General features: G+C 35.4%; 1 protein-coding gene and 11 non-coding genes across 12 annotated transcripts; all 12 read right to left on the reverse strand.

Moving 5' to 3' along the window:
• Positions 1-126: 126 nt before the first annotated feature.
• On the reverse strand, positions 127-245 carry LOC123206398. The gene has a single exon (XR_006500009.1). It is a non-coding gene; the product is annotated as a 5S ribosomal RNA (ribosomal RNA).
• A 330-nt stretch (positions 246-575) lies between these two features.
• LOC123206399 lies at positions 576-694 on the reverse strand. Its single transcript, XR_006500010.1, has one exon. It is a non-coding gene; the product is annotated as a 5S ribosomal RNA (ribosomal RNA).
• A 333-nt stretch (positions 695-1,027) lies between these two features.
• On the reverse strand, positions 1,028-1,146 carry LOC123206393. The gene has a single exon (XR_006500004.1). It is a non-coding gene; the product is annotated as a 5S ribosomal RNA (ribosomal RNA).
• Positions 1,147-1,479: 333 nt separating this feature from the next.
• LOC123206400 lies at positions 1,480-1,598 on the reverse strand. The gene has a single exon (XR_006500011.1). It is a non-coding gene; the product is annotated as a 5S ribosomal RNA (ribosomal RNA).
• Positions 1,599-1,931: 333 nt separating this feature from the next.
• On the reverse strand, positions 1,932-2,050 carry LOC123206401. The gene has a single exon (XR_006500012.1). It is a non-coding gene; the product is annotated as a 5S ribosomal RNA (ribosomal RNA).
• Positions 2,051-2,383: 333 nt separating this feature from the next.
• On the reverse strand, positions 2,384-2,502 carry LOC123206402. The gene has a single exon (XR_006500013.1). It is a non-coding gene; the product is annotated as a 5S ribosomal RNA (ribosomal RNA).
• A 333-nt stretch (positions 2,503-2,835) lies between these two features.
• LOC123206403 lies at positions 2,836-2,954 on the reverse strand. The gene has a single exon (XR_006500014.1). It is a non-coding gene; the product is annotated as a 5S ribosomal RNA (ribosomal RNA).
• Positions 2,955-3,287: 333 nt separating this feature from the next.
• On the reverse strand, positions 3,288-3,406 carry LOC123206394. Its single transcript, XR_006500005.1, has one exon. It is a non-coding gene; the product is annotated as a 5S ribosomal RNA (ribosomal RNA).
• A 332-nt stretch (positions 3,407-3,738) lies between these two features.
• Positions 3,739-3,857, reverse strand: LOC123206395. Its single transcript, XR_006500006.1, has one exon. It is a non-coding gene; the product is annotated as a 5S ribosomal RNA (ribosomal RNA).
• A 333-nt stretch (positions 3,858-4,190) lies between these two features.
• On the reverse strand, positions 4,191-4,309 carry LOC123206396. Its single transcript, XR_006500007.1, has one exon. It is a non-coding gene; the product is annotated as a 5S ribosomal RNA (ribosomal RNA).
• A 333-nt stretch (positions 4,310-4,642) lies between these two features.
• Positions 4,643-4,761, reverse strand: LOC123206397. The gene has a single exon (XR_006500008.1). It is a non-coding gene; the product is annotated as a 5S ribosomal RNA (ribosomal RNA).
• A 1,319-nt stretch (positions 4,762-6,080) lies between these two features.
• On the reverse strand, positions 6,081-20,036 carry LOC123206385 (phosphoglucan, water dikinase, chloroplastic). The gene is made up of 19 exons (XM_044623577.1): positions 19,658-20,036; positions 18,799-19,417; positions 17,628-17,714; positions 17,410-17,541; positions 16,055-16,180; positions 15,775-15,953; positions 14,663-14,747; positions 12,909-13,058; positions 12,754-12,806; positions 11,578-11,786; positions 11,351-11,469; positions 10,897-10,967; positions 10,634-10,751; positions 9,230-9,313; positions 9,030-9,116; positions 8,862-8,938; positions 8,573-8,738; positions 8,381-8,489; positions 6,081-7,190 (listed from the first exon to the last, which is right to left on the reverse strand). Exons 1-19 carry the CDS (start codon positions 19,996-19,998, stop codon positions 6,286-6,288), a joined length of 3,717 nt encoding a protein of 1,238 aa, XP_044479512.1. The 5' UTR covers positions 19,999-20,036; the 3' UTR covers positions 6,081-6,285.
• Between the last annotated feature and the right edge of the window lie 5,805 nt (positions 20,037-25,841).

The following is a 25,841-nucleotide window of genomic DNA, read 5'->3' on the forward strand; positions in this document are numbered from 1 at the left end:
AAGTATATAATTTTTATATCTCATCTTGTCGTTATGTGGATTTTGCATTAATAGTCAATCACATGATTTTGAATTAATGCACCGGATAAGGGTAAAACAAAACGTAAAACGCACCGACGCAAAACGAGGGTGCAACACGAGGACTTCCCAGGAGGTCACCCATCCTAGTACTGCTCTCGCCCAAGCACACTTAACTTCGGAGTTCTGATGGGATCCGGTGCATTAGTGCTGGTATGGTCGCACCCACCATTCATCGCGCAAAATATTTATTTAACCCTGCTTCCCGCATCCTCGACGCTCCCATTCGCCTTCCTCTCCATTTCACCACGCGATCCCGAATCCCACGGGCACGGAGAAAGGTAAAACAAAACGTAAAACGCACCGACGTAAAATGAAGGGTGTAACACGAGGACTCCCCACCGTTCATTGCACTTTGAATGCCAAATGAGTGAGTATATAATTTTTATATCTCATCTTGTCGTTATGTGATTTTGCATTAATAGTCAATCACATGATTTTGAATTAATGCACCGGATAAGGGTAAAACAAAACGTAAAACGCACCGACGCAAAACGAGGGTGCAACACGAGGACTTCCCAGGAGGTCACCCATCCTAGTACTGCTCTCGCCCAAGCACACTTAACTTCGGAGTTCTGATGGGATCCGGTGCATTAGTGCTGGTATGGTCGCACCCACCATTCATCGCGCAAAATATTTATTTAACCCTGCTTCCCGCATCCTCGACGCTCCCATTCGCCTTCCTCTCCATTTCACCACGCGATCCCGAATCCCACGGGCACCGGAGAAAGGTAAAACAAAACGTAAAACGCACCGACGTAAAATGAAGGGTGTAACACGAGGACTCCCCACCGTTCATTGCACTTTGAATGCACAAATGAGTGAGTATATAATTTTTATATCTCATCTTGTCGTTATGTGATTTTGCATTAATAGTCAATCACATGATTTTGAATTAATGCACCGGATAAGGGTAAAACAAAACGTAAAACGCACCGACGCAAAACGAGGGGTGCAACACGAGGACTTCCCAGGAGGTCACCCATCCTAGTACTGCTCTCGCCCAAGCACACTTAACTTCGGAGTTCTGATGGGATCCGGTGCATTAGTGCTGGTATGGTCGCACCCACCATTCATCGCGCAAAATATTTATTTAACCCTGCTTCCCGCATCCTCGACGCTCCCATTCGCCTTCCTCTCCATTTCACCACGCGATCCCGAATCCCACGGGCACCGGAGAAAGGTAAAACAAAACGTAAAACGCACCGACGTAAAATGAAGGGTGTAACACGAGGACTCCCCACCGTTCATTGCACTTTGAATGCACAAATGAGTGAGTATATAATTTTTATATCTCATCTTGTCGTTATGTGATTTTGCATTAATAGTCAATCACATGATTTTGAATTAATGCACCGGATAAGGGTAAAACAAAACGTAAAACGCACCGACGCAAAACGAGGGGTGCAACACGAGGACTTCCCAGGAGGTCACCCATCCTAGTACTGCTCTCGCCCAAGCACACTTAACTTCGGAGTTCTGATGGGATCCGGTGCATTAGTGCTGGTATGGTCGCACCCACCATTCATCGCGCAAAATATTTATTTAACCCTGCTTCCCGCATCCTCGACGCTCCCATTCGCCTTCCTCTCCATTTCACCACGCGATCCCGAATCTCACGGGCACCGGAGAAAGGTAAAACAAAACGTAAAACGCACCGACGTAAAATGAAGGGTGTAACACGAGGACTCCCCACCGTTCATTGCACTTTGAATGCACAAATGAGTGAGTATATAATTTTTATATCTCATCTTGTCGTTATGTGATTTTGCATTAATAGTCAATCACATGATTTTGAATTAATGCACCGGATAAGGGTAAAACAAAACGTAAAACGCACCGACGCAAAACGAGGGGTGCAACACGAGGACTTCCCAGGAGGTCACCCATCCTAGTACTGCTCTCGCCCAAGCACACTTAACTTCGGAGTTCTGATGGGATCCGGTGCATTAGTGCTGGTATGGTCGCACCCACCATTCATCGCGCAAAATATTTATTTAACCCTGCTTCCCGCATCCTCGACGCTCCCATTCGCCTTCCTCTCCATTTCACCACGCGATCCCGAATCCCACGGGCACCGGAGAAAGGTAAAACAAAACGTAAAACGCACCGACGTAAAATGAAGGGTGTAACACGAGGACTCCCCACCGTTCATTGCACTTTGAATGCACAAATGAGTGAGTATATAATTTTTATATCTCATCTTGTCGTTATGTGATTTTGCATTAATAGTCAATCACATGATTTTGAATTAATGCACCGGATAAGGGTAAAACAAAACGTAAAACGCACCGACGCAAAACGAGGGGTGCAACACGAGGACTTCCCAGGAGGTCACCCATCCTAGTACTGCTCTCGCCCAAGCACACTTAACTTCGGAGTTCTGATGGGATCCGGTGCATTAGTGCTGGTATGGTCGCACCCACCATTCATCGCGCAAAATATTTATTTAACCCTGCTTCCCGCATCCTCGACGCTCCCATTCGCCTTCCTCTCCATTTCACCACGCGATCCCGAATCCCACGGGCACCGGAGAAAGGTAAAACAAAACGTAAAACGCACCGACGTAAAATGAAGGGTGTAACACGAGGACTCCCCACCGTTCATTGCACTTTGAATGCACAAATGAGTGAGTATATAATTTTTATATCTCATCTTGTCGTTATGTGATTTTGCATTAATAGTCAATCACATGATTTTGAATTAATGCACCGGATAAGGGTAAAACAAAACGTAAAACGCACCGACGCAAAACGAGGGGTGCAACACGAGGACTTCCCAGGAGGTCACCCATCCTAGTACTGCTCTCGCCCAAGCACACTTAACTTCGGAGTTCTGATGGGATCCGGTGCATTAGTGCTGGTATGGTCGCACCCACCATTCATCGCGCAAAATATTTATTTAACCCTGCTTCCCGCATCCTCGACGCTCCCATTCGCCTTCCTCTCCATTTCACCACGCGATCCCGAATCCCACGGGCACCGGAGAAAGGTAAAACAAAACGTAAAACGCACCGACGTAAAATGAAGGGTGTAACACGAGGACTCCCCACCGTTCATTGCACTTTGAATGCACAAATGAGTGAGTATATAATTTTTATATCTCATCTTGTCGTTATGTGATTTTGCATTAATAGTCAATCACATGATTTTGAATTAATGCACCGGATAAGGGTAAAACAAAACGTAAAACGCACCGACGCAAAACGAGGGGTGCAACACGAGGACTTCCCAGGAGGTCACCCATCCTAGTACTGCTCTCGCCCAAGCACACTTAACTTCGGAGTTCTGATGGGATCCGGTGCATTAGTGCTGGTATGGTCGCACCCACCATTCATCGCGCAAAATATTTATTTAACCCTGCTTCCCGCATCCTCGACGCTCCCATTCGCCTTCCTCTCCATTTCACCACGCGATCCCGAATCTCACGGGCACCGAGAAAGGTAAAACAAAACGTAAAACGCACCGACGTAAAATGAAGGGTGTAACACGAGGACTCCCCACCGTTCATTGCACTTTGAATGCACAAATGAGTGAGTATATAATTTTTATATCTCATCTTGTCGTTATGTGATTTTGCATTAATAGTCAATCACATGATTTTGAATTAATGCACCGGATAAGGGTAAAACAAAACGTAAAACGCACCGACGCAAAACGAGGGGTGCAACACGAGGACTTCCCAGGAGGTCACCCATCCTAGTACTGCTCTCGCCCAAGCACACTTAACTTCGGAGTTCTGATGGGATCCGGTGCATTAGTGCTGGTATGGTCGCACCCACCATTCATCGCGCAAAATATTTATTTAACCCTGCTTCCCGCATCCTCGACGCTCCCATTCGCCTTCCTCTCCATTTCACCACGCGATCCCGAATCCCACGGGCACCGGAGAAAGGTAAAACAAAACGTAAAACGCACCGACGTAAAATGAAGGGTGTAACACGAGGACTCCCCACCGTTCATTGCACTTTGAATGCACAAATGAGTGAGTATATAATTTTTATATCTCATCTTGTCGTTATGTGATTTTGCATTAATAGTCAATCACATGATTTTGAATTAATGCACCGGATAAGGGTAAAACAAAACGTAAAACGCACCGACGCAAAACGAGGGGTGCAACACGAGGACTTCCCAGGAGGTCACCCATCCTAGTACTGCTCTCGCCCAAGCACACTTAACTTCGGAGTTCTGATGGGATCCGGTGCATTAGTGCTGGTATGGTCGCACCCACCATTCATCGCGCAAAATATTTATTTAACCCTGCTTCCCGCATCCTCGACGCTCCCATTCGCCTTCCTCTCCATTTCACCACGCGATCCCGAATCCCACGGGCACCGGAGAAAGGTAAAACAAAACGTAAAACGCACCGACGTAAAATGAAGGGTGTAACACGAGGACTCCCCACCGTTCATTGCACTTTGAATGCACAAATGAGTGAGTATATAATTTTTATATCTCATCTTGTCGTTATGTGATTTTGCATTAATAGTCAATCACATGATTTTGAATTAATGCACCGGATAAGGGTAAAACAAAACGTAAAACGCACCGACGCAAAACGAGGGGTGCAACACGAGGACTTCCCAGGAGGTCACCCATCCTAGTACTGCTCTCGCCCAAGCACACTTAACTTCGGAGTTCTGATGGGATCCGGTGCATTAGTGCTGGTATGGTCGCACCCACCATTCATCGCGCAAAATATTTATTTAACCCTGCTTCCCGCATCCTCGACGCTCCCATTCGCCTTCCTCTCCATTTCACCACGCGATCCCGAATCCCACGGGCACCGGAGAAAGGTAAAACAAAACGTAAAACGCACCGACGTAAAATGAAGGGTGTAACACGAGGACTCCCCACCGTTCATTGCACTTTGAATGCACAAATGAGTGAGTATATAATTTTTATATCTCATCTTGTCGTTATGTGATTTTGCATTAATAGTCAATCACATGATTATCTTTTTGTATGTTCTCATTTATGTACTTAAAAGTGTGTACATATAACATAGTGCTAAGATGAAGCGCTTCGAAACATCAAAATATGTAATAAAAATTTCAATATTTATTCAATCAGGAGGGATTACTTGGTGTGAGTTGAATATTTATTCGTTATAAAAAAGTAATGGCGTATTGTACATATCTACATCGTAACCCAAGCCCACCCTTTGGCTCAAGTTGTTTACCTTTCCCTGGGTCTTGAACCCTTGACGAAAGGGTTTAAAAATAAAACCCTTTAACGCAAAACCAAAAGCATCTTTGGTTTGTTTTTTCTCCATAAGTTTTATTATCTTATACAGAAGGTTATATTAACTCTAATCAATCTGCTTCTTTAACCAATATTATATTTGGACACAAGAAAAACATTTTCTGTTGTGAAATTGGAAAAATTACCTGAATTTTTGGTAGAAAATGACCTTTAAAAATGTTATTTTTAAAAAAAGTGCAATTTTAACACGAAAAATGCATTTTTTGGCCTTCTCCAAAGCCCTCAAGCTCCAATGGAACTTGCCCACCATATTCTCCTCTAAATTCTATGCAGTTTCAAAAAAAATTTTGCTCGAATCGGACACTCGAGCACAAAGTTATCGCCTTCCGAACTTTTTGCTCCATTCCAAACCCTCTAGGGGCATATGGGGAATTTTAACAATCTAACTACGCCCGCTGGAGGCTTATTGCAATTTCAGGTCTACGGTCCTTTCGTCTCCTCTCACGCCTAAGACAGACAAGACTCTCGCTAACCTCTCATGCCTAACACAGACAAGACTCTCGCTAACCTAATGCATCTTTAGTACAATGGCCACCCCAGGATAACAGCTCAAGCTCTCACGCTACTTAGATGGAGACAAAAAAGGTAACGCACACTACTCTCTCTTACTATTGCCTCATTTACGATATGATAAAATTTATAATTTATAATAGTTGGCGGAATTGTTCGGGGACTCTTAGGATTTTACTCCCTTTCATTTCAGCGGTTGCTTTTTTATTACCCTTACACTGGAAAGAAGCCAATTGTTAATTTTTCGATATTCAAGTTCAAAACGCCTGATGTCTAGCGTATTAACCAAACTACTGCAAAGGGTGCACTGATATGCGCCAAAAATTTTAAAAAATTTACATCATGGTTTATTTTAGTACAGGATAATCAAGATACAGCTGCGGCATATAGTTGCCATCTTACCAAAGAGCAGACCCAAGCGGAGGATTTTTTAGTGGGGTTGTGGCCGTGTCTGGACTATGTAGATATCTTTGCCAACCAGGCATCCTTCCACATCCTGTGGACACCTAAACTTCCTCTCCAGATAAAAACCAACTGAACACAGACGCTGACCAAGCTGCTGACGGAAAATTGGGTCAGTTGTCAGTGGTTTCTTACTATAATCAACTGTCAAATGAATGACTTCTCCATCAGCAGAACTTGCACGGGATACCAGCAGCTCCTCACTGAAATTGGCAAATGCTAATGTTCTTACATGACCATCAAACTTCCCACAAGACAGTCGCCAGGGTGTGCCCCGAGTACCTGAAGCTAGGGTTTCACCAAGCCCAGGGGCAATCTCAGCTTCTACACGACTATTATCAGAATCTGTTGGGCTGAGAGTGTGAAGCACAAATGAAAGCTCAGGGGAAAGCATTTCTTGCACCATAACAGCCATTGCAGCCTCCTTCTGAAGTACACCAGCAGCTCGACGACTTAAAACTGCTCTGCGAGTGTAAAGTGATGCCCAGACTCGAGCAATGGCATTTGCAAATACTGTTGGATTTGATGGGCTAACATTTGGTACTGAATCATAAAGTCCAGCAGCTGACATTCCAGCCAAGTCCTCAACATTGGCACTTGAACGGACAATTAAACGAGCATCACTTGGAAATATTTTTTCAATGCTTTCCATGGTGTCTTTAGGTGGCTGTAGAGAACATATTATATCCTGAAGTTCACAGCAAAGTTTGTCAAGTTCACCATCATCCACTCTCGCCGTTTCTATTCTTTCTAGAAGAGACATGAATTTTTCCATTGATTTGCTTTGTTCTAGAGCTAATTTCATAGAGCCAAAAGGTATAGCTATTCCTGCTGGGACATGAAATGAAGCTGGCACCCCCTGTTCATTGTAAACTGCCATCAAGAAAACAACGCCAACAAAAATTTAGTTAGTATAACAAAATTACGTTTACCGCTTAATGAAATTGTACATGTATATCAGGACACATGAAATATGTCCTCAAGTCTATATAAAAATGCTTGAACTATTGCAGTTCTTAAGAAACTATCATGGATACCCAATATATTTAACAAGCGAAACTAAGAACAGTAGAACACAATAAAACATTGCCCTAACATCATGTTCTATGACCGACAGTTAAGCTTACATACTTTTTCAAATGTAGTTTTCAATGAAAATATATCTAAGGAAGGATCAGGATGTCATAGTGAAGGTGAAGATCAATTATGAATCAAATTCAATGTTACAATGAAGAAAATGACTTACTCTTCATTAAAGTACTCATTCAACAGTAAACATGCCTGTTTTCATCCAGAGTCTTGCATTGATTTTGTTGAACAGACAATTATCAGAAGTAAAACATGATCTCACTTATTTATTAGAAATTTGGACTAATTTTTGACAATGCTGGGAAGGTCAAGTTGGTTCGTTTTTCAGCCATGTAATATGCAAACAATTTATGATTTTGATGCTTGATGTGAGAGTCATGATAAAACAATGTTTCGAAGAATTAAAAAAAAGAAAAACCTTTATATTTGTGGTAAAACCGTAAAAGGATACCAAAGAAATTTAACCTCAATTAGTTATACTTTCTAAGTAATTAAAGATACAGAAGATAAGAGTCCAAGAAGAACTTCAAAATAAAATTAAAAAATAAAAGAAATTAATTGCCAGTTGTTTAGTTATATATTAACAACTTGGTGAGCCCACCCTTATTTAACAGCAGAACTCTCCAGGATCTTGCACATGCCAATTTTAATTTTAATAGCTGTTTTCAATTCCCAAATTCATTTTGGTAAAAACACTTTACAAAAATCAATATCCTGCTTTTTGATAAAAAAAATTGGCTATTTAACTTTAAATATGATAAAAATTCTCCCTTAAGGACTATTACAGTTAAATTAGATTATCTACGCACAGTAACTATTGACAAAGCTAACATACAAATGCTAACAAAAAGGATTCCTAAAAACAGAATAAAAGTTGCAATGCTTCAACAAATTAAAAAAACTTGAATCGTGTGGCCAGTTGATATCATAAATATCAAAGCATAAGATTTTCCTTGAAGAAACCCAAAAATTACCCTTATCAGAAGCTGCTGCCAAGGAAGCTAAACGACCACATGCTGCAGCCTTCGAGCCACAAGTTACAGCATCTGCATCTGCAAGTTGTAAAATTCCTACAGATTCACCCTGGATGAACATAAAATTTTTTGTCAATGATAAAAATTACCAGGAATCAAACAACATTGAAAAGATAGAAAGCACAGTCATACATGGCTCAATGATAGGGCATTAATATCAGACAAAGATGTGACATGAACACCAGGGGCTTCAACAGTGGACAAACCAGTACCAGAGACATTTTTCAAAACAGAATCGTTCCTGCTATCATCTGCTGAACATGGATTAATGTTTACACCTGTTGAAGATGCCTCCAATCTGAATACAACAAACAAATAAATGCATTAGAGCATAATCAATGACAGAAAGCTTTTACAAATTCTAGAAGATAAGAAGTTACAAACTAAATCTAACACATCAGACAAAACAGGAAAAAACCACCTCACATATTTTCCAGCCAGCTTTTTTATGACAGCAATCATATCACCATCTTCACATGTCACAAAAACAACCTTCTCCTGAAATAGATAATTTCAAGTACCGAATTTATGGCTGCTTCAAGAGCAACATTATGTTCCAATAATACATTCAAAGAGGAAAGGAACTTGCTTGCCGGGCCCTAACACCAAGGTGGGATAAGTGAGGCATCTCCTGCAGAAGTATAACTCCCAGTATGTTACTACCAGCAGCTGTCACCTGCCAAGAAAATATCTTAACTGTTACATTCATAGGTACTTCTATGCTGCTACAGATTTGAGATATAAAAAACCGAAGTTAAGAACATATTATAGTTCATAACAGATTCAGACCTCTTCATCTCCGTCAGCTTTGTTGACAACAAGAATAATAGGTCCTACAGATTTTGGCAGTGATCCTGGAATAATTCTCTCAACCTGAAGTAAAAGAAGTCTATAACAATATTGAAGTAAAAATTTAAAAAAAAAAAAAAAAAAAAAGAAAGATAAGAAGAGAATCAGAAAAAACATAATATGTTATTAACAGTGGACAAAGCATTTCACTGGAAAAAAGAATTTATTTTCTGAGATAGACAGCCATTTGAGAGGACTAGAAGGATCATCCACTCCTCCCACACTACACAGAACATAATAAGTAAATACATACTTCACATAGTAGTTCTATTATCCCCAAATTAAACTAAAGAAGCCCACTTCTTTAGACACCTCATTTAAAAAATTTATAAATACTATTGTTTTTATAACACCTCACAAATTCCGTGTATCTATATCATTCATTTTTTTATTTTCTGACATAATTAGTTTATAATCTTCACTCAAGCAATTTTCCCTGCAATATCATTGTCTTCGCAAATCAAAATCTTCTGTATTCAAATTGAATACTGAAAAGAAATTATAACTTAACAAAAAGGAAAAAAACCTTCTGATATAATTTGTTCATCTATATGAAATCAACTCTTTCTGCATCTAAATAGACAGTTGTAGCCCTTAAAGAATGTTTACTGAAAATACAAGCCAAGAAATTGACTTATTTTGGGGATTGATGATGGAAAACTAAATATCTAACTTAAATAAAAATAAAAACTATGAGAAGCATTACAAGCTTAAAATTTCATACTGTTGGTAACATAATATATCTTCTCACAAAAACATCTTTCTTAATTATAAAAAAAATACATTTTAGTTCTCAAAAACATTTTACCAATGTAGGGTTGTAATAAGAGCACGGGGAATCAAGGTTTAAAAAGATGGGTTTATTTGAAAAGTAAAAATTAGTATTCTAATTTAAAGATAAATTCATAAATATAAAAAAATTAAAAAATGAGGCTCCTTTAACTTGATTATGGGGGACCAACACAATTTCTTCTCTAAGCAATTACATTCTCTCTTTTCATGACAGTACTTTTTCACATGGTAAGATGTGTTTACACACAAAACCTAATTTTTAGCACACATACATGCACAAACCTAGTTCTCTCCTTTCTTCATTACAATGCTGCAAAATGTTATCAAATCCACAAAGTGCAAGCATTGTGCCAAGTTACTAAACAAACTTCTAATTACCTTCGTCTACCAACATAGCCTCATAGTTTCCCTCTTTCAAATGTCTACTGGAGAAAAACTTTTGTAACTTCAAGCAAAAAAATCTAGGCAAAAATTATAGTTTTTCAAGTATGTACAAGCTAGTAATTTTGTCAAAAATAGCTTATCCCACCCACAAATAAAGTTTTAAAGTACCAGAACTATGGTTCCAAGAGTGGTTCCTGGAACAAGAACATCCCAACCCTGAGAACCAAGTGCACTTCTAGCAGATTTCAGAAGAACAGTGCAGAGCTTTGAAACCTGAAAAATTATCCTGCAGATGAAGTTTTCCATTTCAAAATTAGATAATTCTCATTATTTAAAGCATTAATCCTGACGGTCTAAGCAACATACAAAAGCCCACAGCATTTTATAGTCACTAAATAAGAAAATTGTCATTTTCGAAAATAAAAGCATACCCAGCTCGAATCTCAGCTTCAGTGTATGTCCTTACACTATTCTCAGGAATTCCAAGAGCTTTTCCTAGAATCTGAAACAGCCAGGGATTCCCTTTTAGTCAAAATTCCACATTAATGTGTTTCAAAACAATTAACTATTTTCTCACTCCACAATGCACATAACACAATATAAAACAGATTTATATAGGACGATGTACCCAGGAATAAAAAAATTCATCAACATCCTCAATGTACCACAAACTTTTTAAGTCTAAGTAAACATAGTACATTAGCATGTGCTCTAGAAGTAGTTAATTAACCTTTACACAAAGAAAGAAAAAAGTAAAAAGCTAATAAATATTATTGTTCAATGTCATAACATGATAGTATAATGACTTTATTGCTTAGCACAAAAGTATAAGAAAAAAAATGGGAAAAAGAAATAAACGAAAGCGAAAGAAAAGGTCAATTATACCTCTACTTTTGGTGGAAATATTTGAAGAAGTGCTTCAGAATACTCCTCTGTAAGTCTTCTGGCCCTGTCAAGGGTAGCTTTAAGCCTTAGTAGCCAAATTATTTTGCCATCTTCGCTCCCTTCACAAACAGAAAGAAAAACCAGGGAGATAAATAGATGTTCCCATATGGTTTTGTAATTGATCAAATTTGTTAAACATTTAGCAGTCCAAAAGATAAATTACATACCTTCCTTTGCAGAAAGGCCTTTCGCTTGCCAGGAAAGGAGTTCATTCCTAATAGCAGTACATTCTTCTGGTCTCCAACAAGATAAACCAAGCTGACCAACACCAACAACTAGGACACCAAGTGGGTCATTCCAGGAGCCTACATTTTTTGATTCCATATTCTTAGCAAGCCAGTGAGCTCCTCCCTTAGCTTCAAGTGCATTGAGGAATCTACATTCAACAACAACAAAAAATGCATCAATTCCTAAACTAAAACAGTAAAATAAGAAAATCCCTGTTTTCAGACAGTCTTTTTCTTTTCACGTCTAGCCGTCCATTTGGTCAGCTTCATTTATTGAGGTTACATCTTGCTTCACGTTATTATTGGGTCATTTCTTATAAACCTCAGCAGTTGGATGAATAATTAATCAACATGATGCCACATCCAGCTTGACCATGAAATCGTGTTAGAATCTCCATTCTATTTATTTATTTATAACATAAAGCAGGTCAAGTAACATTTCGATCTATATGTTTGTGCAAGCATGTCAGGATTCACACAACAATTGGACAATAAATTCAGGTGTGAAAATGATTAGTTATGTACCTGTTTAGTTTTTGCCTATAAATTTAACCATTCGGAATTAATGATTATTTAGCCTATTTTGCGGAATAATACACAAGAAATCAGGACTAAGGTTTGATCTAATTATAATTGGACCAACCAGTTCAAAAAACGAAACAGGAACCTTTCCCTGAAATTTTGGAAAGCATCATAATCCTTTGCCACATATCAGGAAAGATCTTCCCTGAACTGGATTATGCAGGGAAATCTATTGCTCATTTCAGTTTATTTTTCTTTCATTCTAGAAACTGGGTGCAATTTTGTTTCGTTAAAGATGGATTACACCGGGCAACGAAGATCGTTCTTATAGGATTTATTACACATTGTTTGCACCAATCTGCAAGCATTTGGATTATAATAATAATGTAGATGTGATGGGGGACCAAGGCATTCGATTCATGGAAGGAAAACAAGGCTGAAACATGGAGAGAAAAGATGTCGAAGGATGACCCGAGACGAGGGATGTTGGGTGGAAGAGGTGAATGAAGAGGAGATTAATACCCCATTAGCGCTTATCCTGCATCAAGATGCCACAAGAAACTACCTCAAAGATGTTCAAGAAATTATACATACCTACTGAAAAGAACAAATGAGTAGTCCTCAAGGCCAATCTCACAAAGACGCCACTGTAAAAAGGCCCACCAACAAAAGGAAAAAGAACAAAACAAGAATCAGTGGCTCATTGATGTCAAGCACATGCTGGAGAAAGTCAGACAAAAAAACTACACCTTTTGGCGCATTGCTATTGCAGCATCAGGAGCATCATTCCTTAATCCACTTTCAAGACCCTTTACAATTGTTCCTCTCAGAGCATTTAAAGATTGCATGGTTTTAATTAACTCCATGATATTACTAGGTTCTTCCACGCTGTCCAAACTCTAGAACACATATGCTTCATATCATTTGATGCATATAAGCAGGTGCAAATTTAAACTTGAAGAGCACTAAATTAAAAATATTCTCAAGCACTACAAAATACTATAACAGGAAATAGGAAAATGTGTCCTCTAAATCACAAATGAGAGAGATCCAAAGTTTGAACAATTGTTGAAGAATTTATTTACAGGTAAAAGAAGTAATCATCTCAACATATTGCAATAAATAGCAATAAAAGCTAGTTTCAACTTAGGTTTTTGATTTTTACATCTTTTTTCCCTTTTTCAGTTTTCTAAATTGTTAAGAGCTAAAAACAATAAGGATTGCAGATTGAAAAAGCATCTCTGGTAACTGACTTGCAACATCAGATTATGATGTTGAACAACATAATCTGAGTGCTGTAAGTTAATGACCCCACTGATGAAAGCTGTCTCTTAAAGTAAGTTCAATAATGATGATGAAAACACTTCAATCTACTCAATTTCAAATTAACATTAAAAAGGTAAAAACTCAAGCATTTGTGCTTTGAATAGACGAGCTCTATTTTCTTAAAGATTTTCATGCAGAGTATTTTACAATACACCATTAGGAAGTGGTCACCATTAAAAATTTAACTACTCCCACAAGTGAAGCTAATAGTGAAGGGTAACAATAGTATTAAAATTCCAACACAACCTTTGAGCATGATTTGATAGATTAACAGACTTCAGATGCATACCAAGACATGAAATACTTGTGGATCTCAAAACAATCTCAATGTGTAACAATTTACATAACAGAATTCATGGATTCAAACACAAGAGGCTTGGATCAAGATTAAGAAAAGTCTGATAATAATATTAAGACTCTAGCTGAATAAGATCTTCACAAAGCCTTACAAAAAATATGTAACCTTTCACAAATTGGTAGGTGCCTTTCAATAAACACAAGATATAAGACAACCAGATATTCAACATCCATCAAACACATATAACATGAATTCATCATCCTTGTCCATGATTGTTAGTACAAAATGTTTAAAAATAAAAAAGTAATCTCTCAAAACTGATGAAAATTGGCAACAGAAAGTTGTCTTCCAACATTTTAGATAATTTCCAGAATGCTAAAGGAGCAGAAAAATATTTGCATGAACAGTATTTCAAAGTATAACAGATGGTTATGATTTAAGATCAAATATGGCAAGAAACCAAACTTAGCAGGCTCTTCCAGGAATATGTAAACAGTCCTCCATGAACAGTAGATTGGCTGATTAAGGGGACTTAGGTTCTGAATAAGAAAACTGAAGAAAAAGAAGTCAAAACCTAACTAGCGACCTCAAAGCTTTGACATAGTCCAAATGACCAGCTGATTATTTAGTAGTAGAAATGGTACAATACATGAAGGAATTTCATCTCTAAGCAAGAAAAATAGAAAGTTTCCTCATATGCAGAACAATCATAACATTAGAAACAATAACAAATCAGTGGAAAGTGAGATTTTTGTAAGCAAGTGTGAAGTTCACAAAAAATATTTAGCTTTTAGAACAAGATCTAGGTGTAAGAATCATTTTTTATACACTCTGATTCATGACAGCAATATATGAATATTAGAAAAAACAATGACCTACCTTTCTGCAATCCAAAAACAATGTGAGAGAGGAAATTCCTTGTTCATCCAAAGATTCTCTAATCAACTCCAGTTGTTCTGAAAGACTATAACAGCCAAAAAGTCATAAATGAATGCATATTCAATCACAAATTTAAAATCAGTCTACAAGATGTTCCACTGATGAGACACTTCTAACATTCGGTTTAACTTCATCCCATCAATGGTTTAAATGCTATCTTCACTATATGCCCAAATATCTTATATGATATAAGTGAGTAACCTAAGCTTCTAACTTTTGGGATGATTTATTGACAACTGGCACTAATTGTCAAACTAAAACATTGAATTCATGAAAATGTTTTGCAAAAGGTCAATCTCATTTTAGTTCAAACTGATTTAAGACTGGCCTCTAGCTGTTGTGATTATTCCTAAAGTTATAGGAAAACAGGGTTGGCCTATGATAAATGTTGCTTTAAAGAAAAATCTTTGTCATGATAGGATCAGAGCTGATTCCAATAATACCGCTTGACTTGAGTGGCTTCCTTTATTAACCCTTCATCCAACAATTAGTCATTGCTTAATTAACATCACACATCATCCTCACCAGTTCAAGGTGAAACTGAATGTTAGGAATAGCTCAAACCCAAAGCTATCGATTCTTCATTTAGTGATGTTGGTTCTTTATTGTTTTTTGCCAAAAAAACTCAATAAGCAAATTGTAAAATAGTGATAAGGATCAAATCAAGAATTGCAAGATTCTAAAGAACTAAAAAAAAAAAATTCTTAATTATTATATATTGAAATGTAGTGAATATTAAAAATGCCAAGTGGAAAGAGAGAAAGAGAAAATCCATGAAACAATAGTTTCTGGAAACTTAGCAAAAAAATTTGGCTCAAATTCCCAAGGTAGTTCAATTAAAAGTTGAAATCAGATTCGTTAGATTGCAGACAAGTTTATGCCAATAGTTGTATCCCTTGATATTAACTTCCTTAGGATGAAATCATGCAAAAAGAATAAACAAGATAATGACAGGAAAGGATGAGAAAGAAGGTCAATCACAAAAACATCTAAATAAAATATGGAATAAACCAAAGACTGTCAAGAAACTGTTTTATGCATTATAAATCAACCTTCCAGCATTGAAGAAATCTTTCAGTTCACGATGAAAAATCTTGAATTGCTCCACAAATGCATTACTATACTCTCCAGGGTTCTTGGTAATTCTTGCAAGCATGACTTCTGTAGCAACTAAATCTTCTGGGCCAGCATTACGATGAAGTTTGTTTTGAATTGTATGTTTGATTTCTTGCTGCATTATGATTCAGAAATCTATTAATGCAACTTTCCTGATTTCAGCAAACCTAATGATAATAAAATACAAGACAAACAAACTGCTCTATGAATTACTACCTTGAGATCATGAGGGATATCATTCCGATGAGCAATGTCTCTAATTCGAGTAAGAGGAACAGATGCAGTAAACTCTGCCTTAAAAGATGGTAAACATGGATGGATCTTGCGAATAACAAGCACCTCCTAAGATCATGTGAAACATTAATCATAAGGATAATAACAACAAGAGATGTAATGACTGGAGAACAAGTTGTCAACACTTAATATGATAACACAAAATGAAAATTTCTTTATTCTTTTTTCTATAGTCCAATTAGTACAAAAAAGCAAGCACACATAGTTAAAATTGAGGATGAAAGTTGGCACTTAAAAATGAGATATTTTATTTAACAAATTTAAGTTCACTTTTTCTTAGCTCTGGTATATGGGATAGATCCCATATGGTGCAATTCACTCCTTTTTATTCTTTATTTTCTAATTATGCAGTAATACCTCCTATGATCTGAAGATCAGTTTGGAAAGGACATGTTATCCAATAAAAGTACAAGCTGTCCTTGAAACTATACAAAAAATATAAATTCGCACTGAACATATAAACAAGGATAGCCCCATACAAAAGAAATTCCTTATTAGGCTATCAAAGCTTCCTAGAAAAAGAATGTTTATTCGGAAAGTGAATCTGTAGATGCTAACCCTTTGCCCCACATAACTTCATAATCAGGAAAACAGCAATTAACGTAAAGAGACAATTTTCAGTAGCTTTTTATTTATCTGTCATGAGTAGTAATTCGTATACCAAATTTGATAATAAGAATGAAACAAGACATTCAAAAGCTATAGGTAGTATAAATACTATTCTTGTCTCTAAGTGAAGATTGGTTCAGTTGCTGATATATTTAACTGCTACGCAATCATTGTCTAACAAAATGTGTTTTTCATGTTAAAAATGAGTAATCCTAGATAAAAAAATCTCTTCCATACAAACTAATTTATAAGCAATAATGTAGCACTAATGTATTATTGCCATAATAATCTGTTTCGATTTGTTTAATTTATTTTTAGTTTTTGTACCTCTAATCATAGCAGGAAATATCACATTGCATAATTTAGTTTCTATGTGTAGCGTTATTCATCAAAGTTGCTGAATTCAAATCCCCAGGCACAACCAAAATGAACCATGTTTTACCTTCATGAGTGAGAAGAGCAGAAAAAGTAAACCAAGTTACAGGTTTGATAGAAGTCAAAATGATTACATTAGATCGATAAATATAAGTTTCTCAACACAGATGACTAAACTCGACTTTCACATCACACAAAAAACAACCGAAGTCTAACAAAACGTATCCAAAGGGGTCAAAAAAATTAAATTATAATGTTGTCTAACACTTGTATCAAAGAAAACAATAGACCACCTGAGGTGAAGTATCTTTCCTACAGGAAATTCGTTCCAATTCACGGAATATAAGCCTTGAAACCTCAGCATGCCTATTTGGCCGATGATGACCTCCATCTTCAAAGCAGGGGATTTGCCCAGTGTTTATCCACTGCATAAGAAGAATATTTAAAAAATGATAGATGAATAAATTCCCCCCCAAAAAAAAAAAAAAAGATGATAAGTATCAGACAGTACCTTCAGATATATAGCAGAGTATGTGAGAGCCTCCAACCGCTCCCCACGTTGCAGATTATCATCTAATAACTCACGCACAACTTCAAGCTTTCAACAAAGCAAAGACAGGACAAAGTTAATTAATGTTTATTCTTTTATTTCTACACTCCTGTAATGGTTGCTGCACCATGCACATGGGACAAAAGAATCTACATCAGTAAATGACAAACATCTGAACACAATTTAGGTCATGCTAACAAAAAATATAGTTCATCATAAACTCAGAAATTCACTAAACAAAAGGAAAGCATCTAAGATACAAAATGATAGAAGACAAGGCAACTAATATGAATCAAATATCCAACAAACATATGCCAACAAAAGGAAAAATAAATGAGAAAACAACTATGAGCAAATGGCAACATCCTCAATATTTTCTTCCTCACAGAATGATCAAATCCTCAGAAAGGTGCATGCACTTAGGATGCACTGGTTACCAAAATTGTGCTCCATTAGAAGTAGCAGAGCAACCAGTCAAAAGCCATGTAAAGCCCAGTCCCTAAAAAGTCTCATCAGCAGCAATGATCTGCAGTGAGTACATAAGATCTTTGGCAAAATGTACATAAGCCTTCTATTGCTCTGAAGGAGGGAGCCAATAACCATTCAGTTAAAATGGCTTAAAAGATCAATGGAAGCAAATGAACTTTATTAGCAAGGTAGGATAAATATTAGACAGCAATTTAGAATATTCAGAAACATCGTCACTTAGCAGTAATAACACAGAAAGATAGTACCAAGAAACGTGAGGAATAAGAAATCACATTAAAATCACTGCCTCACTTCCAAGATGCATCTATCCATTGTAAAATGTACTTGTAATTATCTTCGATTTCACCCTTTTGACCATTAAATCATTAAGGGCATGGTCAAACACATTTAAATTTTGGAAGTACAGTCATGCATGTGATAAAGAGGCCATATCTTTACATCTGCCTACTCTTTTTTAACACAGAGATTACGCACACACACACAAACCCAAAAGAGATAAAAATTTCAAAAATAAAATAAAATTATTATAATAATAATAAACTAGTGCAGATCACAGATACAGGAAGCTCTTGTTAATGTGCCTGTCTTGAACTATTTCAAGACCTTGTAAAAACTGCAGACAAAATAGGATGTAGAAGCATACCTTTCTCCACCAGTTTCTTCCTTCCCGATCACCTTCAACTAACTTTAGAGCTAAGCCTTCAAGATCTGAAGTGTCCCATTTTCTATCTGATTCTCGGTTCTGGTGCTCATTTGAACGCATAAATGAGACAGCCTTCCCCTGCCATTGCCCTACAAAAGGACTGGTCTCCACCTCCAGAAGAGCTTCAGCAGAAGAATCAGTTATCGTAGATCCATTCTCACCAACATCATTAGTATCATCCTTGTTCTCCTGCACACTCAAAGGCAGTAGATCCACAGCCTCCCCTGTCTCATTCCAGTGGCAGATTATGCCAAAACTCCCTCCTATTGGTAGTTTCAAGATCCTGTTATCACCACTTTCCCATACCATACTCTTATCCTTCCCAAAAATGACATACTTATACTCAACACTCTCTTCCCCCTTCAATTTCAACTCACAGACCCATCCACTCTCACTCCAATTCATCTTCACAGCCTTCTTCCATAACCCCAGCTCTTTAACTGATCCCAAAATTGCAACGCTCTCCCCAAATTCAACTTGATGATCTAACCTGACACTTAATCTCACATTGCCAACTCCTGACTTAGATTTCATTTTCATCTTCTTCTTCTCTTCCTCTCTGACACACAGTAACCAAACTCATTATCTAATATTAGCATAAGTTACTTGTTGCAAATTTCCATAAGTTATAATATACATCAAGAAATTAGATATTGTTCATTTCATTGAAATAAAATTCAGGGCCATAAATAAAATTAAAATCTAATACTGGCGCTTCTTAGTTAACATAATTTCAATAAAAAAAAGACAAATACATAAAAAAAGGAAATAAATCAAGAGATGTCATCGTTAAAATAACCTTGTTTCAGTAGAAGAAACGCCACAGACAACACCAGAAAAGAATTTGTGTGTTTGGCGAAGATGAACAGGAGAAGAAATCCTTGGATTGAAGAAGAATAATTTAGTCTGTACGAATTTGAATGGCTTCGGATTATGGAGGAAAGTTGATGGGCGGTTTAATGTGTTGAGAGTTGGAGAATCCATTTGCATGGGAAGAGGAATTGAGTTGAGTGAGATTTGATTAATGAGAGCTGGCTCTGGTTCTGGTTTTGCTTGTTGAAGAATCGAGAAATGAATTTTCGTCCTAAGGTTTGATGAATTTCCAGTAGATCCAGTAAGATCATAAAATTCCTCTTCCATCCCTCAAAGACCACAATTTTTAGATTCTACTAAATGATGTCAGGATATTTTTGTTTTCCCATAGAAATAACTTAAAGATAAAATAGAAGTATGTTTAGGTTACCTTTAACTTTCATCTTATTAGTTTTTATATTTTTATTGAAGGGTAAATTTAATTATTTAAGTTATAACAGAGTATAATATTCTTGAATTTAAAGGGATTGAATTAGGTTTTTCTTATTATAGTGGACTAATAAGAACATTATTAAATTTTTTAAAAAGTGAAAGCTACACGTGTAATAGACACAATCAAACAATTTATGTAGCGTTTATCTTTTCTTTGTTTTGGAAAGTAGATCCCTTGCTTTTCGGTAGAGTTTGAGTGCACCGTATTGATTTTTGAAGCATGAACATGAGGCAAGACCTTCCCTTCATTTATGGCTAAGGACAGGGCAAAGCGCTATTTTTTATCCAAATTTTAGTCAAATTTTAAAATTATATTTTGTGATAATTTAAAATTTTTAAATATCTACGTATAAATTAACTTTTATCAAATTTTTTCTTAAAATTAAGAATAAAATCATTATTTTACCATTAAACCCTAAAACTTTAAAAATTTATATAATTTTTTCCTTTTAATTTAGAAAATTAACAATTTTTTCTCATAATTAAACTTTAAAAAACTATAATTTTTCTCTTAGGATTTCAATTTTTCAAGTAATTCATTGGAATTCAATGGCTTAACGGTTTCGATTGTTATAAAGAAGAAGTGTCGACACTTTTTTTCCGTGACAACCCAATCTATTGAGTCATCAGATTTCGATGAATTACATAAAAAAAATTAAAACTCTTAAAGAGAAAATTATAATTTTTCAAAATTTAATCATAAAAAAATTATAAATTTTTTAAAATAAAAAATAAAATAATATAAATCCTTTAAATTTTAAGATTTAATAATAAAATAATAATAATTTTATCTTTATTTATAATAAAAACTTATTAATAAATAAATATTTAAATTTTAAACTATGGTAAGTCTATTTTTAAAATTCAACTAAAACTTTCGTGGGGAAATGTGCATTGCCCTCATTGATGTATGATCCCTCCTGACACACAACCCTAAGTATCTTACAACCAAGCGTTCATTGGATCTTGTGCTTTAATTAAATTCCTGGTGGTCAGTACTTAAAAAGTAAATTTAAGCATGTTCATTCTTTATTTTGTGTTCATTTTTCATTGTTTTCTTTTTCCGACTATTTAGCATTTTGGTTTCCTCGGTGGAAAACAAGAAAATCATAAAATCTGGGAAATGATATAAATTAAAAACATATAAAAAAGTTGTTTTCTATATTTTCATTCTTTATTACATCATAATATTTTATAATTATTATAAAAATTTAGTAAAAACCTTGAGAGACTTATAAAAAAAAAAAGGCATCTCCCATTTTGATACCCACATAGCCATCAATCTCAAGTTTGATAAGACATTTTCATATATCAAGTCAGTTTTCAGTCATTCTCCACCAATTTTTTAAATGCATTCTAAACATCTTTGATAAACATTGTCGTTGAAATTTAACCATATATAGTAAATCAACTTTCACATTCAAGATTACCTTATATTTCAAAATTGTGTTAGCCGTTTTTTATTATCATCCTCCTCTAATTGATATATATCTATGTATTTGAAGTGTTTTTTCACTTTAAAAATGATGAATTTTTGTTTTCAATTCTCAAATCAATTTAAAAAATCAACCAAAGCTCCACTTTCAATATCATGCTCTCCCGAGCTATGCAAATCTTATTTCAAGGCTTTATCTAGCCTCTACCTATCATGTATATTCTCATTATAATCATGACTTATCAAAATCCCTCTCTTAGGCAAAACTTGGTAATTCTACGTACTCTATTGTCTTTTAATATTTCACACAAGACAATTCTTTAAATAGTTATCTATTTTCATAAATGTGTGTTTTTTTATTATGTATTACCCATGAATGAACGTGTGCTCTGACTCAATATAAATGTTCATGACTTCCTTTTTCAAGATCGTTCATGCTCATTCATCATGCACAATCGTTTATTTATCTTGAATAACCATATAACCTTGAGTCATGAACATGCTTTCTCTTATACGTTCATAACTATATGTGACCTAAAGACATTATTGTCTTTTCACTAATATGAATGTCCATGTATTCTTTTGCACGAGCATTCATTGAATCCTAATAAATGCATCACAAATGATTGCATATGTCCAGTGTAAAGTTGTCCATCGGGTGTGACATCTCTACCTTAATTAATAAATGTACTTGCATGTCTTTTCCACAATCATTCGCTTGCATAATACCTTAATTTCTACATTAATGCATAATTATCCCTTTCCTCTGGATGACTGTATATCATGTCTGGAGTTATGATTTGGGGCTATTTGACCAAGTTTTCTCTTCTCTCTACTAACCATTTCATAATCTAAATAATATCAACACATTTTTAACACTTTATTTATCACAGAAAACAACAAAATCCAAATGATCTATCATAACAAATCCATTCCAATTTCACATTTTTTCGTGGCCATACTTACATTTAACATTATATATTATGCTCATAATTCAACAATGACCAACTATTGTCATGAAAATCATATTTTTTAGGCAACAAAATTCTTTCAAAAACCAAAACCATACACAAAAATTTATCTAAATATTAAATGAAACAACTCTTGCTTACCTCAACTCCTTGTCAATGAGTTTGAAAATTCCCCTTTTCTTTTAGGTTTTTGGAAAAATCTATTTTGTCATCAAAATATATAGTGTTTTGGGTTTTTTTTTTTCAAAATGATTATGCATTATCAATAAAATAGCATTGTGTGGGATGTGTCTTCTTTATATAGATTTCAAATCAAATGACTGCTAGAATGACCTTGAATCCTTAATGAGCGATTATTTAGCCTCTTAAATCATCAAATGTGGCACGATATCTATATCGTCCACCTAAAACAATACAAACAATCATGCACCATTCATTCATAACCATGCAATAGACTTAAATTCAATTCCTTCTACACTTTGTCAATTTTACAAACCCACTTATCAATTTAACTCATAAATTAACCAAAATGACTAATAAAACTTTGCTAAGTACTTGTAGGTGTTACAACTAGAGAGAGTGACAATCTTTGGCTGAATTTGGGATTTGTCTTAAGGCATCAAACATAATCTTCTTAAAGGAAAAGTGTGGCATTGATGTGAATTATTTATTGCTTGATATTAGAAGGAGAGTGATGGCTTGAAGGGTAGGTTTGAAAAGAATCAATAAAGGAGACATAACCTTTCAACCATTGCCTGTTTAGTCCAAAGTGAGTAGTTTTCTTTTACTCTTTTCATATTCAGTTTTCTAGACTATTTTCATGACAATAACGTTCATTTTGATGGTTATCTGATTCAAAATTCTATTTGAAGAGGCACGTCTCACATGAATATATCACTTTCTATAAACCTAGAATGGTAAAACATAATTTTTTATATTTTTTGGAAACCAAAGGGAGATTTTGATAATAGATTGTAAAAAAAAAAAAAAAAGAAATTTGACATTAAACTTTGTTAATAGGCAACCAAGTAGGAGGCTTAAGTCTTTTTTGGTTTTCTTGATCTATATGGTGATCTAGGTTGAGTTTATACCTTTGCATTCCTTATATGATTTGTGGATTGATGTTTTGATGGTCAAAATGTGATTTTCTTAAGGAATATGTGAATTTCAAAGTGTAGAATTGTATGTAAGTAACGATTATGTTGAAATTGCTTATATATTTCAATGATGAATGATTATCTTTGGTTTAAAATTTTTTATGTCTATTTGGGAGAGTTAAAATGCATTTGTTTTGGTTAAGAAAATGCTTAGAAATGTGTGTTTAGGAGGTTGGAATGATTAGATCTAAAAATTTCAATGAAAACACTCGTGATGTGTTGACGGAATGACCGTTCCAAGGACCAAAATGGTTGTTCATTTGTAGGAAAAAGGTTACATTTTGCACATGCACAATTGTCCAAATGACATGTATGATCATCATGTCATGTAGAGTAGGTTGTAATGAATGTCTTGTTAGAGTAAGTGCTCTAAAGACAATTTTTATAGCTATGTAATTAATTGTAATTATATTTTGAATTAATAAAATGACATTTTTCCTTTGTCTATAAACTTATAAGTAGATAAAGGTTATTAGAATGTTAGAACCATGATAGAGGAATTAGTTCATGTCAACTAATCGTGAGAATTTTATATTAACAAGAGATGATCGTTATAAAAACATTCATAGTCTTGGTATTATCGTAACCAAGGACATAGGTGATACAAGCCTTTTTGAGTTTGAAAAGGTTAGAGAACACTTTTGACAAAGCTGTACATTTTTCCTCTCATTTAAAGAGTTGTTCTCTCTCGAAGTGCCAAACTTATCTTTCAAAGAATTGTATGTTAGAGTATATCCTAAAAACCAAAAGCTTTGTCGGTTTTAGGGTTATATATCTTGTATATACATTTGTTAATAAAGGAAGAGTTTTTTCATACTTTGCATGTTTACTACATCACTTTTATGTATATGTTGTTATATTACATCCATATTAGCTACATACATATGATATGTGAAAGGTCTCGATGAGTTTTAATAAATATCATCAAATTGTTTCCTACATAGGCAATTTGTTTAAGCAATAGTATTGTATAATGGGCGTGTGCTATATCACCATAATATATCATTGGATGATATTAGGCGGATGTACACATGGGTAAACAATAGAATCGTTTGATGGTTGGAGAACTGATCAAAGGTTATTATATTATATTGTTTATCAAATGTGACCGCTAAACGATTATCACATGGGCATTGATATAGAGTCAATGATACATCATAAATCATACTGGTGTATAGATCCTTTGACTTGAGATATCACGATTGTACTTCACTCTAGGACATATGGTTCATATGGTGTATACCACAGGGCTAATCATGTCTTGTTCAGAAGCTGATTTGATCATATGTTGCTAGAGCGAGATGATAGGTGATGATCATTCAAGGATCTGTTGGCTCAACTGCTTCCGCATTCCCATGCAAATATCGAAAAACATAAAAATTTAAAACGTTACCCAATGCATATAAAAGTCCACATGAAATCCTTTGACTTGAGATATCACGATTGTACTTCACTCTAGGACATATGGTTCATATGGTGTATACCACAAGGCTAAGCATATCTTGTTCAGAAGCTGATTTGATCATATGTTGCTTAAGCGAGATGATAGGTGATGATCATTCAAGGATCTATAGGCTCGACTGCTTTCGCATTCTCGTGCAAATATCAAAAAACATAAAAATTTAAGACGTTAGCCAATGCAATAAAATTCCACATGAAAAGGTTTCAATGTGGCACGTTCTGATGTATTACTTGATATTCAAAGCGATTAAATATTAGATTTTGATATTCTATGAATTCAAGTTTAATCGGGATGTAATGATAGAAGGATTAGATTACAGGGTAAGTATGAGTAAGAAATGTTCATTTGACATTATGTGAAACTTATACTTCATTGTGATGTAAGGGTCATGAGACATTGCTAGATGACACCACATGATTAGTGGGAACTTTGTTTCGTAGTAGAAAACAAAGTATATCGGTTAGCGATAATTTTGAGCTACACAATAATATAACGAAACATATCGTCCGATATGAGCCCACGACTACATCATTATGAACCTTAAAAATCACACTCATAATTCAAGGAAGGAAATGGTGCTATGAAGATGAAAATATTTATCCAAGGTTGGCTAGCACTTTCCAAGGGTAAAAATGACATTTTTTGAATAAGAT

Source organism: Mangifera indica, unplaced genomic scaffold, assembly GCF_011075055.1.
Source record: "Mangifera indica cultivar Alphonso unplaced genomic scaffold, CATAS_Mindica_2.1 Un_0034, whole genome shotgun sequence".
In the NCBI taxonomy this organism is placed as follows: Eukaryota; Viridiplantae; Streptophyta; class Magnoliopsida; order Sapindales; family Anacardiaceae; genus Mangifera; species Mangifera indica.